General features: G+C 62.0%; 1 protein-coding gene and 1 long non-coding RNA gene across 5 annotated transcripts in view; one reads left to right on the forward strand and one right to left on the reverse strand.

Moving 5' to 3' along the window:
- Positions 1–21,764, forward strand: part of NFIC (nuclear factor I C) — a 57,357-nt gene that overhangs the window by 28,063 nt on the left and 7,530 nt on the right. For 2 of the 4 annotated variants that reach the window (XM_053898212.1, XM_053898213.1), the window contains exons 3-9: positions 6,122–6,193; positions 9,243–9,317; positions 9,933–10,056; positions 10,696–10,820; positions 17,527–17,652; positions 19,353–19,537; positions 20,208–20,355. In XM_053898212.1, the coding sequence (XP_053754187.1) occupies positions 6,122–6,193; positions 9,243–9,317; positions 9,933–10,056; positions 10,696–10,820; positions 17,527–17,652; positions 19,353–19,537; positions 20,208–20,355 (855 nt within the window). The remainder of the gene's footprint in view (positions 1–6,121; positions 6,194–9,242; positions 9,318–9,932; positions 10,057–10,695; positions 10,821–17,526; positions 17,653–19,352; positions 19,538–20,207; positions 20,356–21,764) is intronic. The other 2 variants (XM_053898215.1, XM_053898214.1) reach the window with 1 other exon arrangement.
- On the reverse strand, positions 5,272–8,197 carry LOC128775673 (uncharacterized). Its single transcript, XR_008420592.1, has 2 exons — positions 7,312–8,197; positions 5,272–5,590 (listed from the first exon to the last, which is right to left on the reverse strand). It is a non-coding gene; the product is annotated as an uncharacterized LOC128775673 (long non-coding RNA).

The raw sequence follows: 21,764 nt of genomic DNA on the forward strand, positions 1-21,764 counted from the left end.
TTGCACAGGTGGTGTGGTACCCTCTGCCTGCACGTCCTTTCGGTGCGTTTTAAAGGCCCCGGAAAGCCCCACAGCTGCTCGGAGACCAGCGAGGCGCGTTCTTGACCATGAGGCCCGTGCTCGGTCGGGTCTCGAACCACGAGCACGGGTCACCGGCGGCCACGTCCTGCTTCAGTTTTTCACCCAGGAGACACATCCCTGGTGTCCTCGCGGGGAGAATACCGTTTGGGCAGCACGGGCTGCGGAAAACCGTGTCCGGGGGCCGGAGGGGATGGGGGGGGGGGGGTGGTTGAGTCGACCCGGTCAGGAGAAAACTCAAAACGAAAACCAAAAAACAAGCCAACAACGCTTCAAGGCTGGCATTGGATGTGGTGTGATATTCAACGAGATGTTCATGTATATTTTTTTTAAGTCTATTTATTTATTTTTGAGAGGGGGGGGAGGGGGGGGAGAGAATCCCAAGCACGGAGCCCGACGCGGGGCTCGAACTCACGAAGAGAGATCATGCTCTGAGCCGAAATCAAGAGTCGGATGCTTAACCAACTAAGCCACCCAGGCGCCCCCCCGCCCCCCACCGTTTATGCGTTTTTACGAGGAGCAGATGAAACCGTCAGCCCGTCAGCTTTCCTTGCTGTGTGGCCTTGGGGAACTTACTTGCGGTCTCTGGGTAACCCTGGGGATTGCCGGACGGGATCCAGGCCGGCTTCAGGGTGTCAGACCAGACCGTGTCGCCCGTCAACGCACCCCGTCTCATGACACCGCGGCCCCTACCCCGGCGACCCGAGTGGGGCGTGCTCGGAAGTCTCCCCAGCCTGCGCGATAGGGTCTGGGGGCTCTGCTCCCCGAGGGGGTGCTCGTCGGCGTGGGCAGAGCAGGGAGGTGGGTACCAAGGACGTGGTCTGTCCCTAGCTGTCCCCAGCACACGGATGAGTGTGCTCTTATCCCCACACCTACATCTCCATCCCCCTCCCACCTCCCCTCCCGTGACCATCCGCGGGTTCTCTGTAGTCAAGAGCCCGTTTTCTGGCTTGTCTCTCCCCCCCGCACCCGCCCCGCGCTCTGTTTATTTTGTTTCTTCAATTCCACATATGAATGAAATCCTGCGGCGCTTGTCTTTCTCTGACTGACACATTTCGCTCAGCGTTATGCTCTCTAGATCCATCCATGTTGTCCTCCTGGGGGAGTTTTGAAGATTAAATAAGTCAGTGGAGGTGAACCGTGCAGCCCGATATAGTCAAAGAAATGAGTCACTAAGCATTAACAATTGGACCGTACCATTTCACCCAGAACCCTCATCAACCCTCCCAGGACCTCCAGTCTATGCCCCTCCTCCTCCAGGGGCGGCCACTCACATCTCCGAGCCGTGGGGCCTCCCTGGCACTCGACACGCCCCGAGTTTATCCCCTGGGTGAATCTGCTTGCTTGTTCATTGCCCGTCGCTCCCCCGTTAGGACCTGGGTGCCACGAGGGCAGGGCTTTTTTGCCCATTTTCGTCACACTGTGGTCTTCCAGGCTTCTGACACCCAGGAGGTGCCCAGCAGTCAGTTCCTTTCAAAAGAAAACGGGGGGCGCCTGGGGGGCTCCGTCGGTGAAGCGGCCGCCTTCGGCTCAGGTCATGATCTCGCGGTCCGTGGGTTCGAGCCCCGCGTCGGGCTCTGTGCCGACAGCTCGGAGCCTGGAACCTGCTTCGGATTCTGTGTCTCCCTCTCTCTCTGCCCCTCCCCAGCTCACGCTCTGTCTCTCTCTCTTTCAAAAACAAATAAACGTATTTGAAAAATTATAATCAGAAAAAAAAGAGCGAAGAGCAGAATTGTTTACCTTCTCCCTCCCCCAAGCACTGGTTTTCACCCCCACTGGAAACGGATGTGGATCCAGAGCAGGGCCTCCCCCGACGGCACCGCAGACACTGGGGCGGGTCATTCTGTGGGTGGTGTCCTGGGTGCTGTAGGGGGTGAGCGGCGTCCCCGGCCCCCTCGATGCCAGGACAGCCCCAGCCAGTCCTGACAACCACAGAGGCGCCCAGACTTTGTCCTGAGGGGCAGGATCACCCCCCGTTAAGCAACTCTGTGATGGGCACATAACTTCTCTGACTTGACATCAGCTTCGGATAAGAGACTCTGAGCTGCGCCTCAGTTTACCAAACTCATCAGTTGGGTAGATTGAATCAATCTACTGTGACCGCTCTTCACGCAGTACGACTCAGCAGACGAAAGCCATTGTCTTGGGGCCTGGGGCAGCTGGGGGCACTGGACATTAGCCGTCCTTTGTTTTTTTTTTTTTTTTAGCGTTTATTTATTTTTGAAGGAGAGAGAGAGAGAGAGAGACAGAGCGTGAGCGGGGGAGGGGCAGAGAGAGAGGGAGACACAGGATCCGAAGCCAGCTCCAGGCTCCGAGCCGTCAGCACAGAGCCCGACGCGGGGCTCGAACCCACAACCGCGAGATCATGACCTGAGCGGAAGTCGGACGCTTCACCGACGGAGCCACCCAGGCGCCCCTTTTAAAAAAAAAAATTTTTTTTTAATGTTTAGCCTGTCCTTGAAACATTATCCATTAGACGTCTGTTCAGACCAGAGGACATTGCATTTAAGGGCCGGCTGTCTAAGCAGATGAGAGGAGAAGGGACTCTCTGGGCCCCTTTCCTCCCGATATTTCATGGAAACATCCATCGCAGCTCAGCCCCGGGGGGCTGAGCTGGGCTCAGCTTTCTGTGACGGTGACAGGGTTCCGCACCGTCCAATCTGGTCCCCGCCAGTCTTGTGGGCTCTTGAGTAGCGAAAGGTGACCGATGCTGGCGAAGTCCTGAAATTCTAACTTGATTTCAGTTTAGCTCACTTAACTGTAAAGTCGCATGTGGCTGGTGGGAGTTTTCAGGACCCAAGTAGCAGAGCCTTGAAAACTGTTTCAACGGAATGTTATTCAGCCTTAAAAAGTCAGGACATCCTGCCGCCTGCCACCGCGTGGACGGACCCGGAGGTCACTGTGTGCGGTGACAGGAGCCAGACACAGAAGGACACGTCCCGCGTGACCCCAGGCACAGGGGGTCCCCAGAGGAGTCCCATCCACAGAGACAGAGAGTAGACAGTGGGAGCCAGGGGTGGGGCAGGGGGCGGGGAGTCCGTGCTTCATGGGGACAGAGTCTCAGTTTGGGGAGATGGAAAGTTCTGGAGACAGATAGTGGGGGTGGATGCAGGACGGCGTGAGTGTGCCTGATGCCAATGAGCCGTGCGCTTAGAAACAGTTAAACGGTGGGACGCCTGGGTGGCTCAGTCGGTCGGGCGTCCCACCTCGGCTCAGTTCGTGATCTCGCCGTTTGTGGGTTCGAGCCCCGCGTCGGGCTCTGTGCCGACAGCTCAGAGCCTGGAGGCTGCTTCAGGTTCTGTGTGTCTCTCTCTCTGCCCTTCCCCTGCTCATGGTCTCTCTCAAGAATAAATAAACATCAAAAAAAAAAAATTTAAAAACAGTTAAATGGTAAATTTTATGCTATGTCTATTTAACCACCATCTAAAAACTAAATTAAAAAAGATTTAATGAGATAGCACGTCATTACAGCATCAGTGTTTAGAAACTACGCTTATTTAATTTAAAAAAAAAAAAAAAAAAACTCCCCGGACTATAGAAAGGGAAGGGTAAACCCCTTGACCCCAGTGAAGGGATCTCCATCGTACTCGGGGGTGAGACACTGGGGAGTCTCCCCCAAGATCGGAGCCAAGAAGGGCCACTCGCTCTCGCCACTTCCGTTCGGTATCGTGCTGGAAGTCCTTGCCTGTGCAATAAGGCAAGAAAAAGGAAATCAGAGGCCTACAGATCAGATGACCCAAGGGTCTTACAAAGAAAATCCCGAGCGATCTACGAAAACACAAACATCTCCTAGAACTACTGAGTGAGCTCAGCGGGGCCGCGGGATACAAGACCGATAGGCGACGGCCAGCCGCGGTTCTCAGTGCCCACAGCGGACAATTAACCGCCACGCGGAACACGGTGTCGTTCACAGCCACTCCCAAGCCCACCGTTTTTTTGACCGTCGGTACCCGCCGGTGCTTTCGCACGCATTCGCCGACTTGGCGGCCGGCAAAGCCCGGAGGTGGGTTCTGCCATCTTTCTGCTCCCGGGAAACCGCGTGGCTCCGGGAGGTGGTCTGGCCGGCCCCAGGTCACAGAGCGACCTTGGCGAAGAGCCAGCTGTGGCCGAGCGCCCTCGCTCTCCACGGATGCAAAGTAACAACACCCTAGACGGAAATGGGGGGGGGGGGACGCAGCACGGAGAGTGATAACGCCTCCCTCCGGCTGGCAACGTGCTTTCTGTGTGCCCCCCCTCCCCCCCGGTCTGGGGCTCTTTCTTGTATTCGCGATCGCCTTTTCTGTCAGGGGACAGCCTTTGAGAGAGACGTGTGGCTGTGCCCACTTCACGGATGAGGAGAATGAGGCCCACAGCCCTGCGGCCCTGACCGGGCATCGCCTGAGCGCCCGCCGCGCCCTGCTGCCTGCCGAGGCCGTGTGGGCACCGGATCCGGAAGAGGGTCCTGTGCCCGAGGCCGGCTGCCCGGGCTGGGCTCTTCCCAACGCGGCGGCCACCGTGCCCAGCCGCGTGGCCGTCCAAGCGGAACTGTTCGGAGCCAAGGGGCCGCTGGCAGCCCGGCCCGGGAGCGGCCACAGGGCGCGGGGCCGAGCCGGGCACGCTCGCCTCGGCTGCTGCCCAGCCCTGCCCAGCCCAGTGGGTCATGACTGGGGCTGCCCCCGTCCGCTCCTGTGGCGGGTCGGGAAACTGAGGCACGGGTCCTCGGCCCGGTGGCATTCAGGGCGCCCTCGATCTTGGCGGGCAGGAGGTGCTCGACACACAGGGTGTGCCAAGCCACGAGGCGCACGGGGAGGGCTCCGCGGCCGTCTGGGGAGGCGTCCGCACGGTCACCCCCACGGGATCCCGAGGGAGCGGAGGGCGCGTCACCTCAGAGGCTCCTGGTGCTGGGATGGGAACTCGGGCGTCCGATCCCGGAAGCCAGGCGGTTAACGCACGGCCGTGGGTCGCAGGTCTGGACGCACGTGCCCACTCATGCAGAAAGTCACCCTGGTGACCGGGGGGGCACAAGTGCCGTGGGTGGGCAGTTGCTCACCGTTTCAACCTCAGGCTTCCTTGCCTATAAAATGGGCACAATCACAACGCCAGACGTGTGGCTCTCTTACGGGTTGAAGGAGACCTCGAAAATGAGGTGAAGCCCACATTTACGACCATTTTAGGGATTTAAAATATTCTTTTATTTATTTTGAGAGCGAGAGAGAGAGAGAGAGAGAGAGGGAGGGAAACAGAGAATCCCAAGCGGGCTCCACGCCGGCCGCGCTGAACCAGATCCGGGGCTCGAACTCGATTTGGGTGTGCCCTACGGGCTCCCGACCCGTCCGTCCATCCGTATTACCTCTTTACCACCTCTCGGTGACGCCCACACCCATTTGAAAGAGAGAAGTGAGGCTCAGAACAGTTAAGCAACTTGCCTGAGGGCACACAGCGGTTATGCCTGGCTTTGGAACATGGCAGGTGGAAGGGGCTGATTCTCCTTCTTTGGCGTCTGGCCGTGACGCCCACCACCTTGGGGTTTGACCTCAGAGACAGATAGGCGGGGCCGGGGGTTCCGTCAGGCTGGGCTCGTGGGTGTCCCCCCCCCCTCCCGCCGCCCCCGCCCCGGGTGGACGCCGTGGGGGCTGCAGAGGGGTTGGCGCGCCTCGCCCTCCATCCAGGCTGCCGGAGCTGATAATGCTGAGCTCAGCGTCTGTCTGTTTCGCCGTCTGCCAAGGAGCCTGATTATTTTTAGATAAGATGGAGGGCGGGCGCCAGGGTGGGAGGGAGCCCCCAAGCCAGGCGGGTGGGTAGCCGCATGGCGGCTGCAGGGGGACGCCCCTCTGCCCTCTCCTGGGGGCCCCGAGTGACAACCCAAGACCAAGGGCTGGGGCCCCGGGACTTCAAGGGCAGAGGCCGAGGGGAGGGGGCCAAGCGGAGACCCCCGGGCCCGGGCAAGCTCGGGACCGCTTCTCCACGGCGCTGCCCGGCCTGGCCCCGGCACGGAGGCCTCCCCTCCCCCCGGGGTGGGGTCCCCTGCAATGTCACCACACCGTCCCCCTCCTTCTCTTTGCAGACGCGGAGCAGAGCGGTAGTCCCCGGGCAGGGATGGGCTCCGACCAGGAGGACAGCAAGCCCATCACGCTGGGTGAGTTTGGGGATGGCGAGGGCCGGGGCGCACGGCCCCATCGTGCTCTGCGTGGCCCCGCGTCGGCACCTCACAGCCATGCGATAGGCAGGTACTGGTATTGTTCCATTTTGTAGATGAGAAAACCGAGGCACGGAGAGGTCAAGGGGCCTTCCCAGGGGCAAGCAGGGAGCTGGGGTTGGAACCCACGACTCCGAGCTCCCGCCCTCTGGGCCCTGAGGGGCTCACCCCACAAGAGAGGGCCCTGCTTCTGCCCTGGTCTGCTCCCATAATCGCCCTCCTGGACCAGAGCAGTCACCTCTACCCTGGTCCCCTGGCTTCTGTCCTCACTTCCCTGTCTGTCCTAAGGTGGCCAGAGAGCCCCCCATGAGCTCTGAGTCAGGTCCTGCCCTCCTCTGCTCACAGTCCTCTAGGGGCCCCACCTCCCTTGGGGCAAAAGTCCTCCCCTGACCCCCAAGGCCCTGCAGGACCTGTCCCTGTGCCCTGCCTGCCCTCCCTTCCTCCCTCTCTTCCCCTCGGTCTCTCTGCTCCAGCCACATGGGCCTCCTAGCTGTTCCTCCAACAGTCCAGGCCCAGTTCCTGCTTCAGGGCCTTTGCATGTGCTTTGCCTTCTATCTGGACAGCTCATTGCTCTCTCTCTCTAGATCACCCAGGTCTCAGCTCACATACTCCCCCTCTCCGACAGATTTGCTGACCTCAGACAGTCTTAGCCACTCTCAATGACCACTTTCTGTTTTATTTCCTTTTGAGGAAGTTAGTGATCGCCTATGTATTTGCTTAGTTGCTTGTTTGCTTCTCTCTCCTAATGCAACCTCACCCGCTTGAGGGCAGAGGCTTTTGTCTGTCCTGATCACTACTGTGTCCTCAGCGCCTAGAATAGGACCCTGGTACACAACAGGTGCTCAATAAATATTTGCAGAAAGAAAAAAAAGGAGAGAGGGAGGGGTGAAGCAGAGACAAAAAGAAACTAGAGAGATGGTACACAGGGGTGGAGGAGGAGAGATAACAGGAAGGAAGGATGGAAGAAAAAGCAAGTGGGTGAGGACGTCCCCGTTGGAAAGGCCGGCACAGGGGGGCCGGATGGTTCCAGGAGCGTCACAGGCCCCCGTGCCGCTCACCACGGGCCGGCTGTGACCCTGAGTCCTCCTTGGCCTCCTGTGATCCTCAGGCGCCTGCCTCCAAGCCAGATGTTCAAGGCAGGCGGGGGCAGCGACGTTTGGCCTGGTCCCATGGGGAGCTCCAGCGTCTGGCGGAGGAAAGCACTTCCTCCCACCCGCCAGGGAGTCCCCTGGAGATGGAGCTGGGCGAGTGCTGCACAAACAGGAAACCCCGGTGGGGGGAAAGGCGGAGGGGCGTGCTGACACCAGCTGGCCAGCTGGGTGGCAGGAAACGGCCGAGGCCACTTCCCCTGGATGCTGGGGGGGGGGGGGGGGGGGGGGGCATCGCCCTCTCCTCCCGGGGATGTGGTGGCCCCGAGCCCCCCAGCACGGGGCTGGGCACATAGTAATTGCTCAATAAATGGTGTGCACAAAGCTGGTAACCGGGGAGACTGGAGTTTCCGGACTGGCCAGGACTTGGGTCTCTCACAGCTGGGGAACCGGGCACCCAGGTCGGCTCCCTGTGGCCCGTGCTGCCCCCTGGGGGCCTGGAGAAGAACCGCTCTCGCCACCCCCAAGGCCTAGAGCCGCCCACCTGCTGGTCCCTTCTCCACTCTGACCACCTTCCCTGGCTTCTTTCCCTCCTGTTGCCTCCAACCCCAGGGCCTTTGCACGGGCCACTGCTGGCAATATCGTGACCCTCAGGGAGGCGGCCAGACCTCCTGTTTAAGACCATCCTGATCACGGCAGCCGACACTGGCCTGCGTGGCCGTTACCCTGCACCAGGCGCTGTCCTTGCCACTTCCCAAACTTTAATGTCTGTAGGCCTCTCGGTCCTCTTTCAGGCAGGCTCCCCAACCCTGCCTGCCGACCACCGCCTGACGTGTGGTGCCTTTGCCTTAATGATCTAAAAAAAAAAAACCCAAAACCGTATTGTGGTTAAATTCACATGACAGAACACAACACTTTTGTTGCCCCGAAAAGAAGCCCTGTCCCCACCCCTCCTCCCCTTCCCCAGTCCTCGGCCCCCATGAACCCCCCTTCCTGTCCGCGGAGGAGCCCGTTCTGGACGTTTCACACCTGCGGACTCACGCCCCGCGTGGCCTTGTGTCGGGTTCCCTCCCTGAGCGTCATGTGTCCGGGGTCCATCCGGGCTGGGAGTCCCCACAAGGGACTTGTGTCTAGGCCACTTGTGTCTGCCTAGTTCCCACAGTGTCCCCGGGGCCCAGCTCAGAACGGGACACGGGATGCAGTCGTAAATGCTCGTTCGGTAGACGGGTTCTGCCCGCGAAGGCCTCCGGGGGTGGGGGGGGGGGGGTGCGAGAGGCTGGCTCCCAGCTGTCCAAGGTCAGCCAAGAGGAGCCACACCTGTTTCCAAATCCATTAAATGGGTCCCAACCACTGCACACCGGAGAGGAGGGTCCCTCTTCCTTTGACATTAGGCAGGCGTGGTTCTGGGGACATGGGGGACTTTAACTGCTGCGGGTGGACCTTCCATTCAGCCCGTGATTCTGAGCCCCTGCTGTGTGCCAGGCTCTGGGCCAGGCACTGGGGACACCGCGGGACCTGGGCACACAGACCTCCCCGTCAGGACAGAGCTCCCAGTCTGGAGGGGGAGGGATAAGGGGCTGCAGAACCGCGTGACACGAGGAGAGCAAGCCAGCCCCTTGCGGCCAGTTGATTCATATCAGCCACCCCGATGGCAGGGTGTGTGGCCCCCACTTTGGAGATTAGGGAGCACGGAGGCTCACGGACAGGAAGGGACTTGCCCAAGAGCACACGCGAAGCGGCAGCCAAGCTGAGATTCGAACGCAGGTCCGGCCTCTGCCTCCATCTTGCCACAGGGCTGCAGGGGGTGGACAGGGTGACCACTCCAGCGCCCGGAGTCTGGGTAGCCCAGGGTGTCGAGGAAGGAAACAGACCCAGTGAGTCCCATTTTCTCCCTGTTCCAGACACGACCGACTTCCAGGAGAGCTTCGTCACCTCCGGCGTGTTCAGCGTCACCGAGCTCATCCAGGTGTCCCGGAGTGAGTGTCCCCGCCCACCCTGTGCTGGGATCTGGAGAGGGGAGGGGCGCGGGAGAGGGAGAGGGGGCTCTGGGATGGGGACTCTGAGAAAGAGTCTCAGGGAAAGGGAAGCTGCCCATCACCCTGCCCTACTCCCCTCTGTCACCGAGCTAAGGTTCCTAGGAAGGGCAGTAGGTAGGGGCCCACACGCCCCACCCGCTTTGCCTCCTGTTCCCTTACCTTCCTAATGCACCTGCTGGGGACCCACCCACTCCCCAGACACCCCCACCTGAATTCCAGTGCAGGGAGTTCTGGGCACTGCCCTGCCTTAACCCTGACCATCATCCTCCCTGTCCAGATCAGCAGAGCCTGGCCTCAGGGAGCGCTGGGAAGCTCGGCCTCCTGCTCTGGCTATGCCTCTGCCTCACAGTGTGAGCTTGGCCTCTCTTGCTGGCTTTGGGCTCCTGACCCATAGAATGAGGACACTTTCAGCCACGTTAGGAACCAGGCCAGTCAGGGGACGGGGTTCCTTTTGGGGCTGGCCAGTCCGCCGGTGGCTCTCCCCACCCCTCCGGGGCAAACTGCAGCCCTGGAGCTTGCACCCTCTCTCACTCTGCCCCCTCTCGCCCTCCGCAGCACCCGTGGTGACTGGAACAGGACCCAACTTCTCCCTGGGGGAGCTGCAGGGGCACCTGGCATACGACCTGAATCCAGCCAGCACAGGCATGAGGAGAACGCTACCGAGCACTTCCTCCAGCGGGTACGTGCCCCGGTCCCTGCCTCTGGGCATTCAGCCACCCCTCGCCCACCTCCACCTGGCCCCGGCTGGCTGACTCCTCTCCCTGGAATGCCTGTTTTCAGGGTTCACATGGTAAACTCCTACGTGTCCCTCAAAACCCAGCCCCAAGTGCTCCTTTCCCCAGCCCTGATACCCCACCCAGGGCTCCCACAGCCTTGAGTCCTATCAGCCCACCCCCTGAGACTCCACGAGAACAGACACTGGTTCTTGCGGAGATACGCTGGGTAACCTTGGGCCGGTCACCGTGCTTGCGTGGATTTCCGCCATCTGTAAAATGGGATCATAGTCCTACCGGGTTGTTCTGAGGTTTACGGTAGGCCGAGTGTTTATCCAGGGTTTTAGTGCGCAGCCTGTCAGCCGACCGTCTGCGCTCAGCCGAGTGCCTCACTGCCTCTGGCCCCGGGCGTCCCATCCGAGCGATGGGCAGGTTGAGACAGGTGCTCCCAGAACCGGCTGAAAGTCCGCGGGAACCTCGACGTCTCGCGATAGCACCCTCCCCGCCCTGCCCCCCTACGGACCGGAAGTCAGCCCCAACCGCCCCCTCCACACCCTCGCGTCGCCGTGGTAACCGGCCTGCGCTCTGTTTCCCTCGCCCTTCAGGAGCAAGCGGCACAAGTCGGGCTCGATGGAGGAAGACGTGGACACGAGCCCCGGCGGCGATTACTACACCTCGCCCAGCTCTCCCACGAGTAGCAGCCGCAACTGGACGGAGGACATGGAAGGAGGTGGGGCTGGCAGTGGGGGCGGAGCGGGCCTCGGGGCCGGGGTTACCGCGGCGGGGACTACATATTCCGGCAGGCACTGCGCCGGGAAGCCCTGGGGCTGGGGCCGCGGGGCCTCCTGGGAATTGTAGTCGCGCGCGTCGCTCGCCGCTGGGAAGTCCGGACTCACGTTCCCGGAGCTTCTGGGTTCCGTCGGGGCCTCGAGAGGGCGGACACTGTCCCTCCCGCGGCTTTCCTGCCCTCTGCCCGGTGCAGCCTCGTCTCCGTGGGGCTCCCGACCTGCGGCGTGGACTCGGTGGCGCTTCTGATCGCCAGCGCGCTTCTTCCCGGGGTCCGCCCTACGCCCTCATCTGGAGGGTCCCCGCTGGTGGGTCCCGAGCTGTAGCATGTGCCCCGTCGCAGGGGTCCTGCTGATCTTCCGAGATTCCCGTCTCCACGGGCTCGGCCTCCGCGCGGTCCCAGGTCTCTCGGAGCCCCGCCGCTTTTCTCTGAACCTCCTTTTCGGGGAGAGGCTGGCCTCTCACTCGTCTGCCTTTTTAGGGCCCTCCCCAGAACGGGTCCTGTTCTGCAAGGGGCGGCCTTGCCACAGGCTCCCCAGCGGCCTCCCCCGAAGATCTCCGTTCCTTGGGGTCCTCGTCTCCACCGCGGTTCTCCTCCGGAGAACCCGAGTTTCTGCTCTCCCGCGGGCTGGCCTCGGGGCTGCTCGGGGACACTATGCTCAGGGGGGCCCACCAAGCTTGCCTTGCCCTGGGCTGGGTGTCCCTGGAAATGCAAAGGTCCCCAGCGGAGTCTGTGTCCCAGAACTTAGAAACGCCTCTCAGTCCAGACCCTTACCCCTTAAAAAGGGCTCACCCCGCGGATTACCCAATGGTTGCCAGCGTGGACTCGGGCCCACCGGCCAGTACAGCCTCTGGTGACCGCACTGCTCTGAGCCTCCGGTTCCTCATCTGTAAAATGGGGTTAATATCTGCACCGCCCTCTAAGGTTGTGGGGATTAAGTGAGTTAATACGTGCAGTGTCCCTAAAACGGGCCTGGCGCATAGTACACACCCAGTAAACCTGAGGATTTGTTTGCTTGCCCCCTGCTTTTTGGTCCCTACTCCCAATTCCCGAAGGGCCAGCTTTCTTATAAAGGTCTGTCTACACGAAGACCATACCTACAGGATTCCTGGAAAGCATTACAGTTAAGAGGGCAGGTTCAAGTGTCAGAGAGACCTGGGTTTGAAAGCCAGGTCTGCCATTGGCTCGCTGTGTGGGCTGTGTAACTTTGGGCAGGTGACTTGACTTCTCTGAACCTCAGTTTTCTTTTTTTTTTTTCTCAACTTTTTTTTTAATTTATTTTTGGGACAGAGAGAGACAGAGCATGAACGGGGGAGGGGCAGAGAGAGAGGGAGACACAGAATCGGAAACAGGCTCCATCCAGGCTCCGAGCCATCAGCCCAGAGCCTGACGCGGGCCTCGAACTCACGGACCGCGAGATCGTGACCTGGCTGAAGTCGGACGCTTAACCGACTGCGCCACCCAGGCGCCCCTGAACCTCAGTTTTCTTATCTTCAACATGGGATTGATGAGCTAACTCTTCTTTCCTGGAGCTGGGAGGAGGGAATGGTAGGAGGCACATAAAGCAGCCACCTGGCACACTGTGAGTGCCCAGGACACAAGAGAGTTCGTTGTTCGTGTCTTTATAAAACCCCCATGTCTGTGAATGAGTCTCTATCATGTCTGGTTGTGACATTTGAGCCCCAGTGGCCCTCCCTCTTCCATTGTGTTGGCTCCCAGGGCAGGTACCTAACCTTGGGAGGATGTGTCTCCCTAGGAGGCTCTAATTTGTGGGTCAAAGTGTCTCCATGGTTCTCTCTCCCTGTGGGTTCCCCACTTCTGACAGGTTTGCCTGTGTAAAGATCCTGTATTTAATAAGCTTTTAAGTTTGATTGTGAGAAACAGAAACCCCAAAAGGACAGGGCATTTCTCTCCAAAGTAAATGTCCAGCCATCAGCAACCCTGAGACTTAGGCTCCCGCCTTTAGCTCCGGTGAATGTGGAACATTTTTTTGAATATTTTTTTAAACTTTATTGTTTATTTTTGAGAGAGAGAGAGAGAGAGGGAGACAACGCTCGATTGGGGGAAGGGCAGAGGGAAAGGGGGAGACACAGAATCTGAAGCAGGCTCCAGGCTCTGAACTGTCGGCACAGAGCCCAATGCGGGGCTGGAACTCACCAACCGTGAGATCGTGACCTGAGCTGAAGTCGGATGCTCAGCCAACTGAGCCACCCAAGTGCCCCGAATGTGGAGCATTTTTAAATGTTTATTTATTTATTTATTTTTTTTGAGAGAGAGAGAGCACGAGCAGGGGCAGAGGGGGGGGAGAGAGAGAGAGAGAGGGAGACTCCCAAGCAGCCTCCACGTTGTCAGCACTGAGTACGATGCAGGGCTCAAACTCACGAACTGTGAAATCATGACCTGAGACGAAATCAAGAGTCTATCGCTTAACCAACTGAGCCACCCAGGTGCCCCCAAGTGAATATGGTTTTCATTCCCACCTTATGGTCCAAGACAACTGCTGGAGCTCCAGCCCTCATGTCTGCTGTCCAGCCAGCAGGAAAGAAGGGTCAAGTCTGAGCATGTCCTTTCCCTTTAAAAATAATTCTCAGAGGCTGCGCTTACCTCTTCTGCTGATCTCTGGGCCCCTCAGTTGCTCCTAGGGCCACACCCTGCCGCAGGGGCTTCTGGGAAATGTAGTCTTATTTTCGGCAAGTACGTGCCCCTCTCAACTTTAAGGGTTCTGCCACTAAGGAAGAGGGGTAGGGCAGATATTGGGAGACTGTTAACTTCTGCGCTGCCTTTAATGATTGGGAACCCCAAAGCGCTTCTCTGTTAACTCTGTGATCGACGGGACCGGCCACATATAAAGCGCGTACTATTTAGAGGTGGAGGGCAGCTTCTGCGATGTAGCCACAGCAGCCCGGAGAGGAAAAATTATAGCCTTAAGTCTATGGATTAGAAAAACAGAAAGGATGGAAGCCAAAAACAAAAACCTAGCTTTCAATGCAGGAAGCTCGAAAAGAGAAAATCAATCAATCAATCAATAAAAGGAAGGAAATGTTCGAGAAAGTCGCTGGAGCCTGGTGTGAACTTCCTGCCCTGAGCATGAAGCGGCAGCAGTGGGGGTGGACGAGGAGGCAACTAACACCCCCTTCTGGTGTGCCCCACGGAGTCACAGAGCTGAATCTGTCCCTTGTGGTCTCCATTGGTTGCTTCAGGCGGTGGCAGACTGGCTCCCTCCTGTGGGGCCCTCAGTGTAACCCCCAGCTGTATGCGGGTCTGCACCCTGCAGGTGCGCCCAGCCCGGTGGGGAAGATGGACTCATCTCTCCCCCTCCTCCCTCCTCTTCCTTTCCCTCCTCCTCCCCTCCCCCTTCTGCTCCTCCCGGCCCCCTTCTCTTCCTTTCCTCCCTCCTCTTCCTCTGCCGCCTCCTCCTCCCCTTCCCATGTCCTCTTCCCCCTCCCCCACAGTCTCCTCCTCTTGGCTTCCTCCAGCTTCCTGTCTAGACAGCCCCCAATTAGCTGCTCATTAAGGGGGTTAAGCTGATTAGAGCACCCCCTCCCTTCCTCTCCTCCCGCCGCAAGGGCAGTGTTCCGCTAACACCCGCCTCCCCCGGCGCCTGTGCTCCCTTACCTGGGGCGGGGCGGAGGTCTGGGGGATCTGTCGGCCCCGCCTCCCAGGCCTCGCGCCGGACTGAGGCCTTTGCCCTCTCTGTGCCCAGATTGGGAGTGCCTTTTCTCCTCCTGGCCACCTCCTCCCGAGGCCTTCCCTGGTTACCCACCCAAGCAGGCCAGAAAGGGCCCCCTCTGCTCAGCTCCCGGGAGTGCTTTGTTCCTGCTGCTTCTGTGGCCCTCCTGCAGGGGGCGGAGGCACCCAGCCACGCAGGTACCAGCTCCTTCTCTCTCTCCCCTGTCACGTGGGGGCCTCCCCCCACCTCTTAGAACCCGGAGGGCAGGAGGGGCGCAGAGCGAGGCCTGTGGAGTTACGGTGTTGGATTTGAATCCTCTCCCCCGCTCCTTGCAAGCGACCGCCCGTCCGGCGTCAGTCTCCACATCTGTGAAACGGGGGTGACAACTGTAACCCCCGCACGGGGCGGGTGTGAGCGTGACACGAGGGCAGGCTCCGATGTGCGCTGCCCCCAGGAGACAGGACAGCTGGGGGGAGGGCGCACACACCACAGCGGGCCCGCCCGTGGCCTGGGGCCGTGGAGACCCGGGCCCCAGGTGGAGACCCGGGTGACATCATGTGCAGTCACCATGCGCACGGGGGAGGGGTGCGGCTGGGCGAGCACGCGGGCGCATGCGCAGATGGGGCCGCTCGTGGGGTAGGGTCCGTGCTCCCCGGGCAGGCGCGCGCGAGGGACCGAAGGGAGGACACTAGGCAGAGGGTGGAGGCGTGGATGTGCTCGGATGGGGACAGACGCGGTGCCGGGATGGGGACACAGAGGGGTGGGGGTGGGGGGTGGGGCAGAAAGCGGCTCGCACCCGGGCAGGAGGGCGTACCGGCCTCGTCTTAACCAGACCGCGTGACGGCCTGTCTGTTGAGCCGGGAGGGATGCCCAGACGCGGGGAAGCACACTCAGGGCCTCTAGGGGCCTGCCCCGGAGCGCGAAGGGCTGTTCTTTCCTGCAGGGCCCCGGGCCAGGCTCCCCCACTCCCTCCCGCCTGCCCCGGTTCCCCCAGGCCCCATCTCAGGAAGCTCTAGAAGGGCCTGCGGAGATGCGGCTGGGGGCAGGGTCCAGCCAGGCTATTTGCATCCAGGACAGGCTGTTCTAGGAAATCCTCCTAAGTGAGCCTCCGCCGGCCCTAACCTCATTCCCACCAGGCCCCGTGCCAGCAGGGAGCTGTCGCCCCTGCCGCACGCACCCACATGCGCACACGTGTGCACACACACGCCGCCTGCAGGGCTGACCCCCCCCCCCCCCCCCCCGCCAGCCATCCTGGGTCCCACCGGCTCCCGTCCCCTGGGACGGCCTGGGCTCCCGGCTCCAGAGGCGACACTTGGCTGCCAGGCCTCTTGGGCCTGCTAACCCAGGGCCCCGGACACACTCACTCCCAGCACCGTGTGTGTTTGGGGCTATGAGGGCAGCAGGGTTTGTGACACAAAAGCAGCTGACTTCCGCGGTGGCCCTGGGGCAGCTGGTTCCCACATCTGTATCACCACCAGCAGGACCCAGCATTGAGGCCGAGGGAACACGGTTGGGGACAAGGCTGGGGGCGGGGGGCCAGGACACGGGCGGCAGGAGACCCCCACGCCCGCGACAGCAAGCCTCAGAGGCGGGCCATGACTCTCACCAGGGTGACTCTGCCGGGGGACGGCAGCGGCTGTCACATCGGGGGACCCCTGGCATGGGGGGGGTGCAGGCGAGGACGCTGCTTGGCCTGCGGTGCCCGGGGCACCTCCACAGGGAGTGACCCTCCCCGATGTCAGCGGTGCTGGGTGGGAGGGAGAGCACACCCCTCACCATGTGCGGGTCCACTGTGGGCCTCGGTGGGTGCGTTTCAGTCTAAAACTTTTTTCTCCTGCAGTTTATTTATGTATTTGTTTGTTTGTTTATTTGTGAGAGCGCCCGTGCATGAGTGGGGGAAGGGCAGGGGGGGAGAGAGAGAGAGAGGGAGAGAGAGAATCCCAAGCAGGCCCTCCACTTGGCACAGAGCCCAGTGTGGGGCTCGATCCCGCGACCCTGAGATCGTGACCTGAGCTGAAATCAAGAGTCAGACGCTCAACCGACTGAGCCCCCCGGGTGCCCCTAAAATACGTTCTGAAGTGATTTCTAAACATGCCCATCGGCAGGACCCACTGCACCGAGATTCTGGTCGCCCTGGGGGAGCCGGGCCCGGGACTCTGCCCCGATTCCTCCCCGGCTCTCCCGTCTGGAGGCTGGCAGGGACGGGGCGCGGGGAGGAGGGGCGGGGGCTCCCCTGAGTCTTGAGGGCCAGCACGTGCCCCTCACCGGGATGGCCTGTCCCCTTCACGACAACAGGGACTCCTGTGCCGCGGTCTCTGTGGAGTCCTTGCGCGCCCTTGGCACACCATTCATTCGTTCATTCATTCATTCATTCATGGAGGAAGGTGCCAGGGGTTGAGCCGGAGGCTGGTAGGGTCCCTGAGGGCCGGAGCCGCCCCGGGCAGCCGGCGGCCCAGGTGAGGCCCGTCCACACAGGAAACTCCCAACGGGTCAGTGAGCCAGACTCTGGTCTAACGGCTACAGGGGTTCTGTCCCATTTTAGATCTATCCCTCGATGGCCCCGCGAGGAAGGTTCTGTTCCCTTACCCTGGTGAGGAGGAGTCTGCGGGCGCAGGGCCACTCTGGGCCTCGTCGGCGTCCTCCCGGCTCACCCCTGCCTATTGGGGCTTTAGGACGGCCCCTCGTCTCTGCCTACCCTGCAGGGTACAGGGTGCCTCCGGAGGGTGGGGCAGCCTGAGCCGTCTCTGTCTCTGGAGGGAGAGAAGGCAGGGGCCAGGCCGTGACGTCAGGGGCCTCTGCTGGCACCAGGCTCCTCGTCCCGTGGGCCACGTGACCCCGGGCAGCCCCTCTCTGCTCTGAGCCTCGGTTTGCCCCCCTGGATGATGGGCTCCCAGCCCCTCGCCCACGGGTGCTGGCAGGAGGGGGGGCAGGGGCTCTGACTGCCTGCAGGCCTGTGACCCTCTGGCCCCTCCCGCACAGGCATCTCGTCCCCGGTGAAGAAAACAGAGATGGACAAGTCACCTTTCCACAGCCCGTCTCCCCAGGACTCCCCCCGCCTCTCCAGCTTCACCCAGCACCACCGGCCTGTCATTGCCGTGCACAGCGGTGAGCACGTGGGCCCCGGGCAGGGAGGGGCGGCTGGGCCCTCTGATCAGGCACCCCCCCCCCCCCCCCCCCGCTCCTTGGGCCAGGGAAGTCCCTCTGACCATCTGACCGTGAGTCCCGGTGCCATAGCCTCCCGGCTGGGCCACAGCACCCAGAGGTGTCCTGGTGCGGAGCGCCTGGCCCTGATTCAGGCTCTGAGGCCTCAGTTTCCCCCTCCGTGCAGGAAGGAGGTACAGTCTGGGCTTGCCCGTCCCCCCGCTCCCCTTAGCTCTCACTCCACCCCCACGGGGTTGGGTGCTCACAGAAGGAGGCAGACACTCCCGACGCATGGCTGGACACACACAAGGACACACAGGCCATGCAGGGGTGCTCCTGGCCACAGGGACAGGAGGCCTCACGTGCGACAGAGGGAGACCAACTTGAGCAGCCACAGGGCACGAGCCGAGCCGGTCACGGTGCACCTGGCTCTCCTTTGCTCGTCCGTCCACGGGGGCTCATAAACGTCCCCCTCCCAGGGCTGTCTTTCGGGCCGGATGGGCTAATCGCGGTAAGGGCTCGCGCATCGCCTGTCACCCCATTGTCCTGATGGTGACGATTTCGCCGCACACAAGGGCAGGCACACACACAGGGAGGCAGGCGAGAATCAGAACAGTGCAGTGGTTCGGATCAGGAGTCGGCAGACCAGGCCCGCGGCTGTCTGTTGTTGTAAATAAAGTTTTATTGGTGCACGGCCCTGGCCGTCCATTTGCCTGTGGCAGCTTTCAGACTTCAGCGACAGAGGCAGGTAGCCGCCAGAGACCGTGGGGCCTGAAAAGCCAAGAGGACGTACTCTTTGGCCAGGAGCTAGAGAGAGGAAGGGGGCCTGAGCTACCTTGGGGGTGACGGGAACGTTCCAGGATTACAAAGCGAATATACTAGAAGTCACCGGATCGTTTAAAAAGAGAAAGCCAGCAAATAACACACGGGCTCGCCACTCAGCCACGCACAGGAGCGGGGCGCCCCCACCCACTGCCCCGCGGACGGACCCCGACACACGATGCTCAGGGAGGGACCCAGACACGAGAGGCCCCAGAGTATCTGAAACCCATTTCTGTGAAACATCCAGAACAGGCTCATCCCCGCACAGGAAGGGGGCTCGTGGGGGGAGGGGAGTGCGATGGCTGAGGGGGACGGAGTTGCTTCTCGGGATGATGAAAATGTCCCACGAGCCATCGTAGCAGTGGTTCCACGGTCCCCAATCGTGCCAAAGCCCAGTGAAGTGAATACTGGGAAAGGGTGAACTTTATCTCCAAATTATATTTCCACGGTAAAAACAATAGTGACCACCGGCCCCTTGCGGAAAGAGCCAGCCGACCCCTGGGTCAGGGTGTGGGCCGTGGGGCCAGACCCTCCCCCGGGTCTGCTGCCTGCTTGCTGTGTGGTCTCTGGGGGGGGGGGGGGGGGGAGCGGGCGGAAGGGACATAACCTCTGACAGCCACCACATCGTCCAGTTTAATAACAAAACCGGGGCGGCAACAGAACGCCGTGAGCTTGTGGTAGAACGTCATCGAATTTGGGCGTGTAAGAGACAGACAACAGGGCCTGGCCGGTGGCAGGGCTCGCTGGGTCCTGCTCTGTTCCTATTGGAGGCACCGGGGCGCAGGGGACACCCGCACCCCCAGACGCAGCCTCCAGTGACCGTCCCGTCCTGCTCTCCACAGGGATCGCCCGGAGCCCTCACCCCACCTCGGCCCTGCACTTCCCCACGACCTCCATTCTGCCCCAGACGGCCTCCACCTACTTCCCGCACACGGCCATCCGCTACCCACCTCACCTCAACCCCCAGGACCCGCTCAAAGATCTCGTGTCGCTGGCCTGCGACCCAGCCAGCCAGCAACCTGGACCGGTGAGTTTGCGGGGGGGGGCGACTCGGGCCTCCCCTCGGCCCCACGGGCCGCCGGCCCGCGCGGGGCTCCGGGCGACGCCCCCCGGGGCCCCGGCTGTCACTCAGCCTCCGTGTTGAATGGCCTTGTGGATGACAGGGCCGCCGCCTTCCCTCGTCTGAAGCGCCCGGAGCCGGGCCAGGTCAGAGCCGAGGCTCTTTCGCGTGTTGGAACCAACGGCGCGTAGCTGGCCCCAAACCCGCCACGGTCCCGTGGCTGCGGCGCGGGCCCACGCTCGCCAAACTCCCGCAGAAGCTTCTGGGGCTCAGAGCGGTTGCGCCTTCCGGAGCTGGGGCCGAGGCGGTTGGCCGCAGGCCTGCCGGTGAAGGAGGCGGGGCGCGTGCGGACCCAGCCGCGAGGCCGGGTGTCGTTTAGGGTGAGGTGGCGTCTCGTGCGAGGAGAGCAGAGGGAAGAGAGCGGCTTGAGGAGGAGACGAGGGGTCCCCGATGCCGCCGCGGGCCTGCGGGCTCAGGCGAGTGGGCACCACAGGCACCCACCAGACTCGTCCCGGCCCCGGCTGGCCCGGCCCGGCCCTGCTGCCCCTCAGGCCCTCCCCCGGCGGGGCCCGCAGACGGCCGCCCGGGGCAGGGGGGCGCCCGCCGCCTTAACCACCTGTCTCTCTGTTCCTCCCAGTTAAATGGAAGTGGTCAGCTCAAAATGTCCAGTCACTGCCTTTCTGCTCAGATGCTGGCGCCCCCGCCCCCTGGGCTGCCGCGGCTGGCGCTCCCCCCTGCCACCAAACCCACCTCCGAGGGAGGAAGCACGTCGCCGACCTCGCCCTGTAAGCACTCGGGAAGCGGTGCCCGTGGCAGGGCGGGCGTCCCTGAGGGGCCCCCTCCCCTCCCCTCCCCGACTGCTGGGGCCCGGGGCTCAGGCCCGGCCTGCCGGGTGCTGGTGAGTTTGGTGGGTCCCCAGACGGAGGCCCACAGGGGCCCAAGGCAGCCTTAGGGAATGGCAGGAGAGGGCCGGGGGCAGTCTGGGGTCCCCGCGCGCCCGCTCCCGGTGATAAGCGCCCTCCTCTGTGCGACGAGCAGGTGGCCGTAGGCGAAGATCTCAAACTGGCGGCCCTGGGGGCAGAGGGAGCCCCCAGATGCCTTGTGTTTGTGCAAAATGAGAATTTGTCGTTGTCTTAGAATCAGGACAGCTCACTGGAAAATTTCCGGAGTTCTAGACTCTTGGGGGAGAAAGCAGCCGAAACGGGCCCGGCTCCTGCCGGGCGCCCAGGCTGGGCCACGCCTCTAGATGGGACAGCCCCCACCTGACCCCAGAAGGCCTTGAGTTGACTGCCTCGCCTTCTAGAACTTTCCACGCTCTGGATGTGGTTCCAGGTGACAGCTCGCGGGCCCCTCGTGCACCGCCAGCCTGGGAAGCGGCTCCCAGAATCGCACTCCTGAGGTCCACCCATCAACGGTGGCCCTGCACCCAGCCTCTCCCTGGACCCCAGTGCGGGCTTGGGCGGGCCGTCCACCCTCCTCCAGGCTGCCTCACTCTGGGCCACCGTCCTCTGGGCCATCCCGTGAGGCCGTCTCAGTCGGTGTCCCCGAGCAGATGGTCTCAGAGACCCCCGACCCCTCAGTCTGGCCCCCACACTGTCTCTGAGCGTCTCTCTCCTTTCCTCCCCAAATGAGGTTCCTCACCCGCCCTGAGCAGGAGGGACTGTCGGCTCACCCCCTTCACCACATGCGCACCCCCTGCGGCCAGCATGCACCGCCTTGCAGGGGGCCCAGGACAGCTCCGCGTACCGACGGGCTGTCTCCGAATGCCGCGTGCGGTGCGGAGCGCCGGGTTTGAATCCCGACTCTGCAGCTCGCTCCCTGTGTGTCTTCGGGGAAATGCCCTCCCCTCTCTGAGCCTCCCTTTTCTCAGCTGCAGAACGGACGGTCACAGAGCACCCTGTCGCAGGGCTGTGGGAGCGAGCCGATGAGATAGATCGGAGACAACAGTCAGTGCCCCACCAGGCGCAGAGTAGGGAGCAAATACGCGGGGAGGGTGACCTCCTTCCCCGTCTGTGCAGTGGGGCTAACGATCCCGTTTGCTAGATCGAGGCCACTGCGGGTTGAGTGGGACTGTGCCCGGTGCCTGGCACAGACCTGGATTCCTCCCCCTTCCCCTGCACGAGGATTTCACCGGCAAGTCCGGCCTGCCACCTCCTCCCGCCAGACCCCCACCCCCCACCCCAGGGCCTCACGC

This window comes from Panthera pardus, unplaced genomic scaffold (assembly GCF_024362965.1).
Source record: "Panthera pardus isolate Hobbes unplaced genomic scaffold, ASM2436296v1 HiC_scaffold_8, whole genome shotgun sequence".
Lineage (NCBI taxonomy): Eukaryota > Metazoa > Chordata > Mammalia > Carnivora > Felidae > Panthera > Panthera pardus.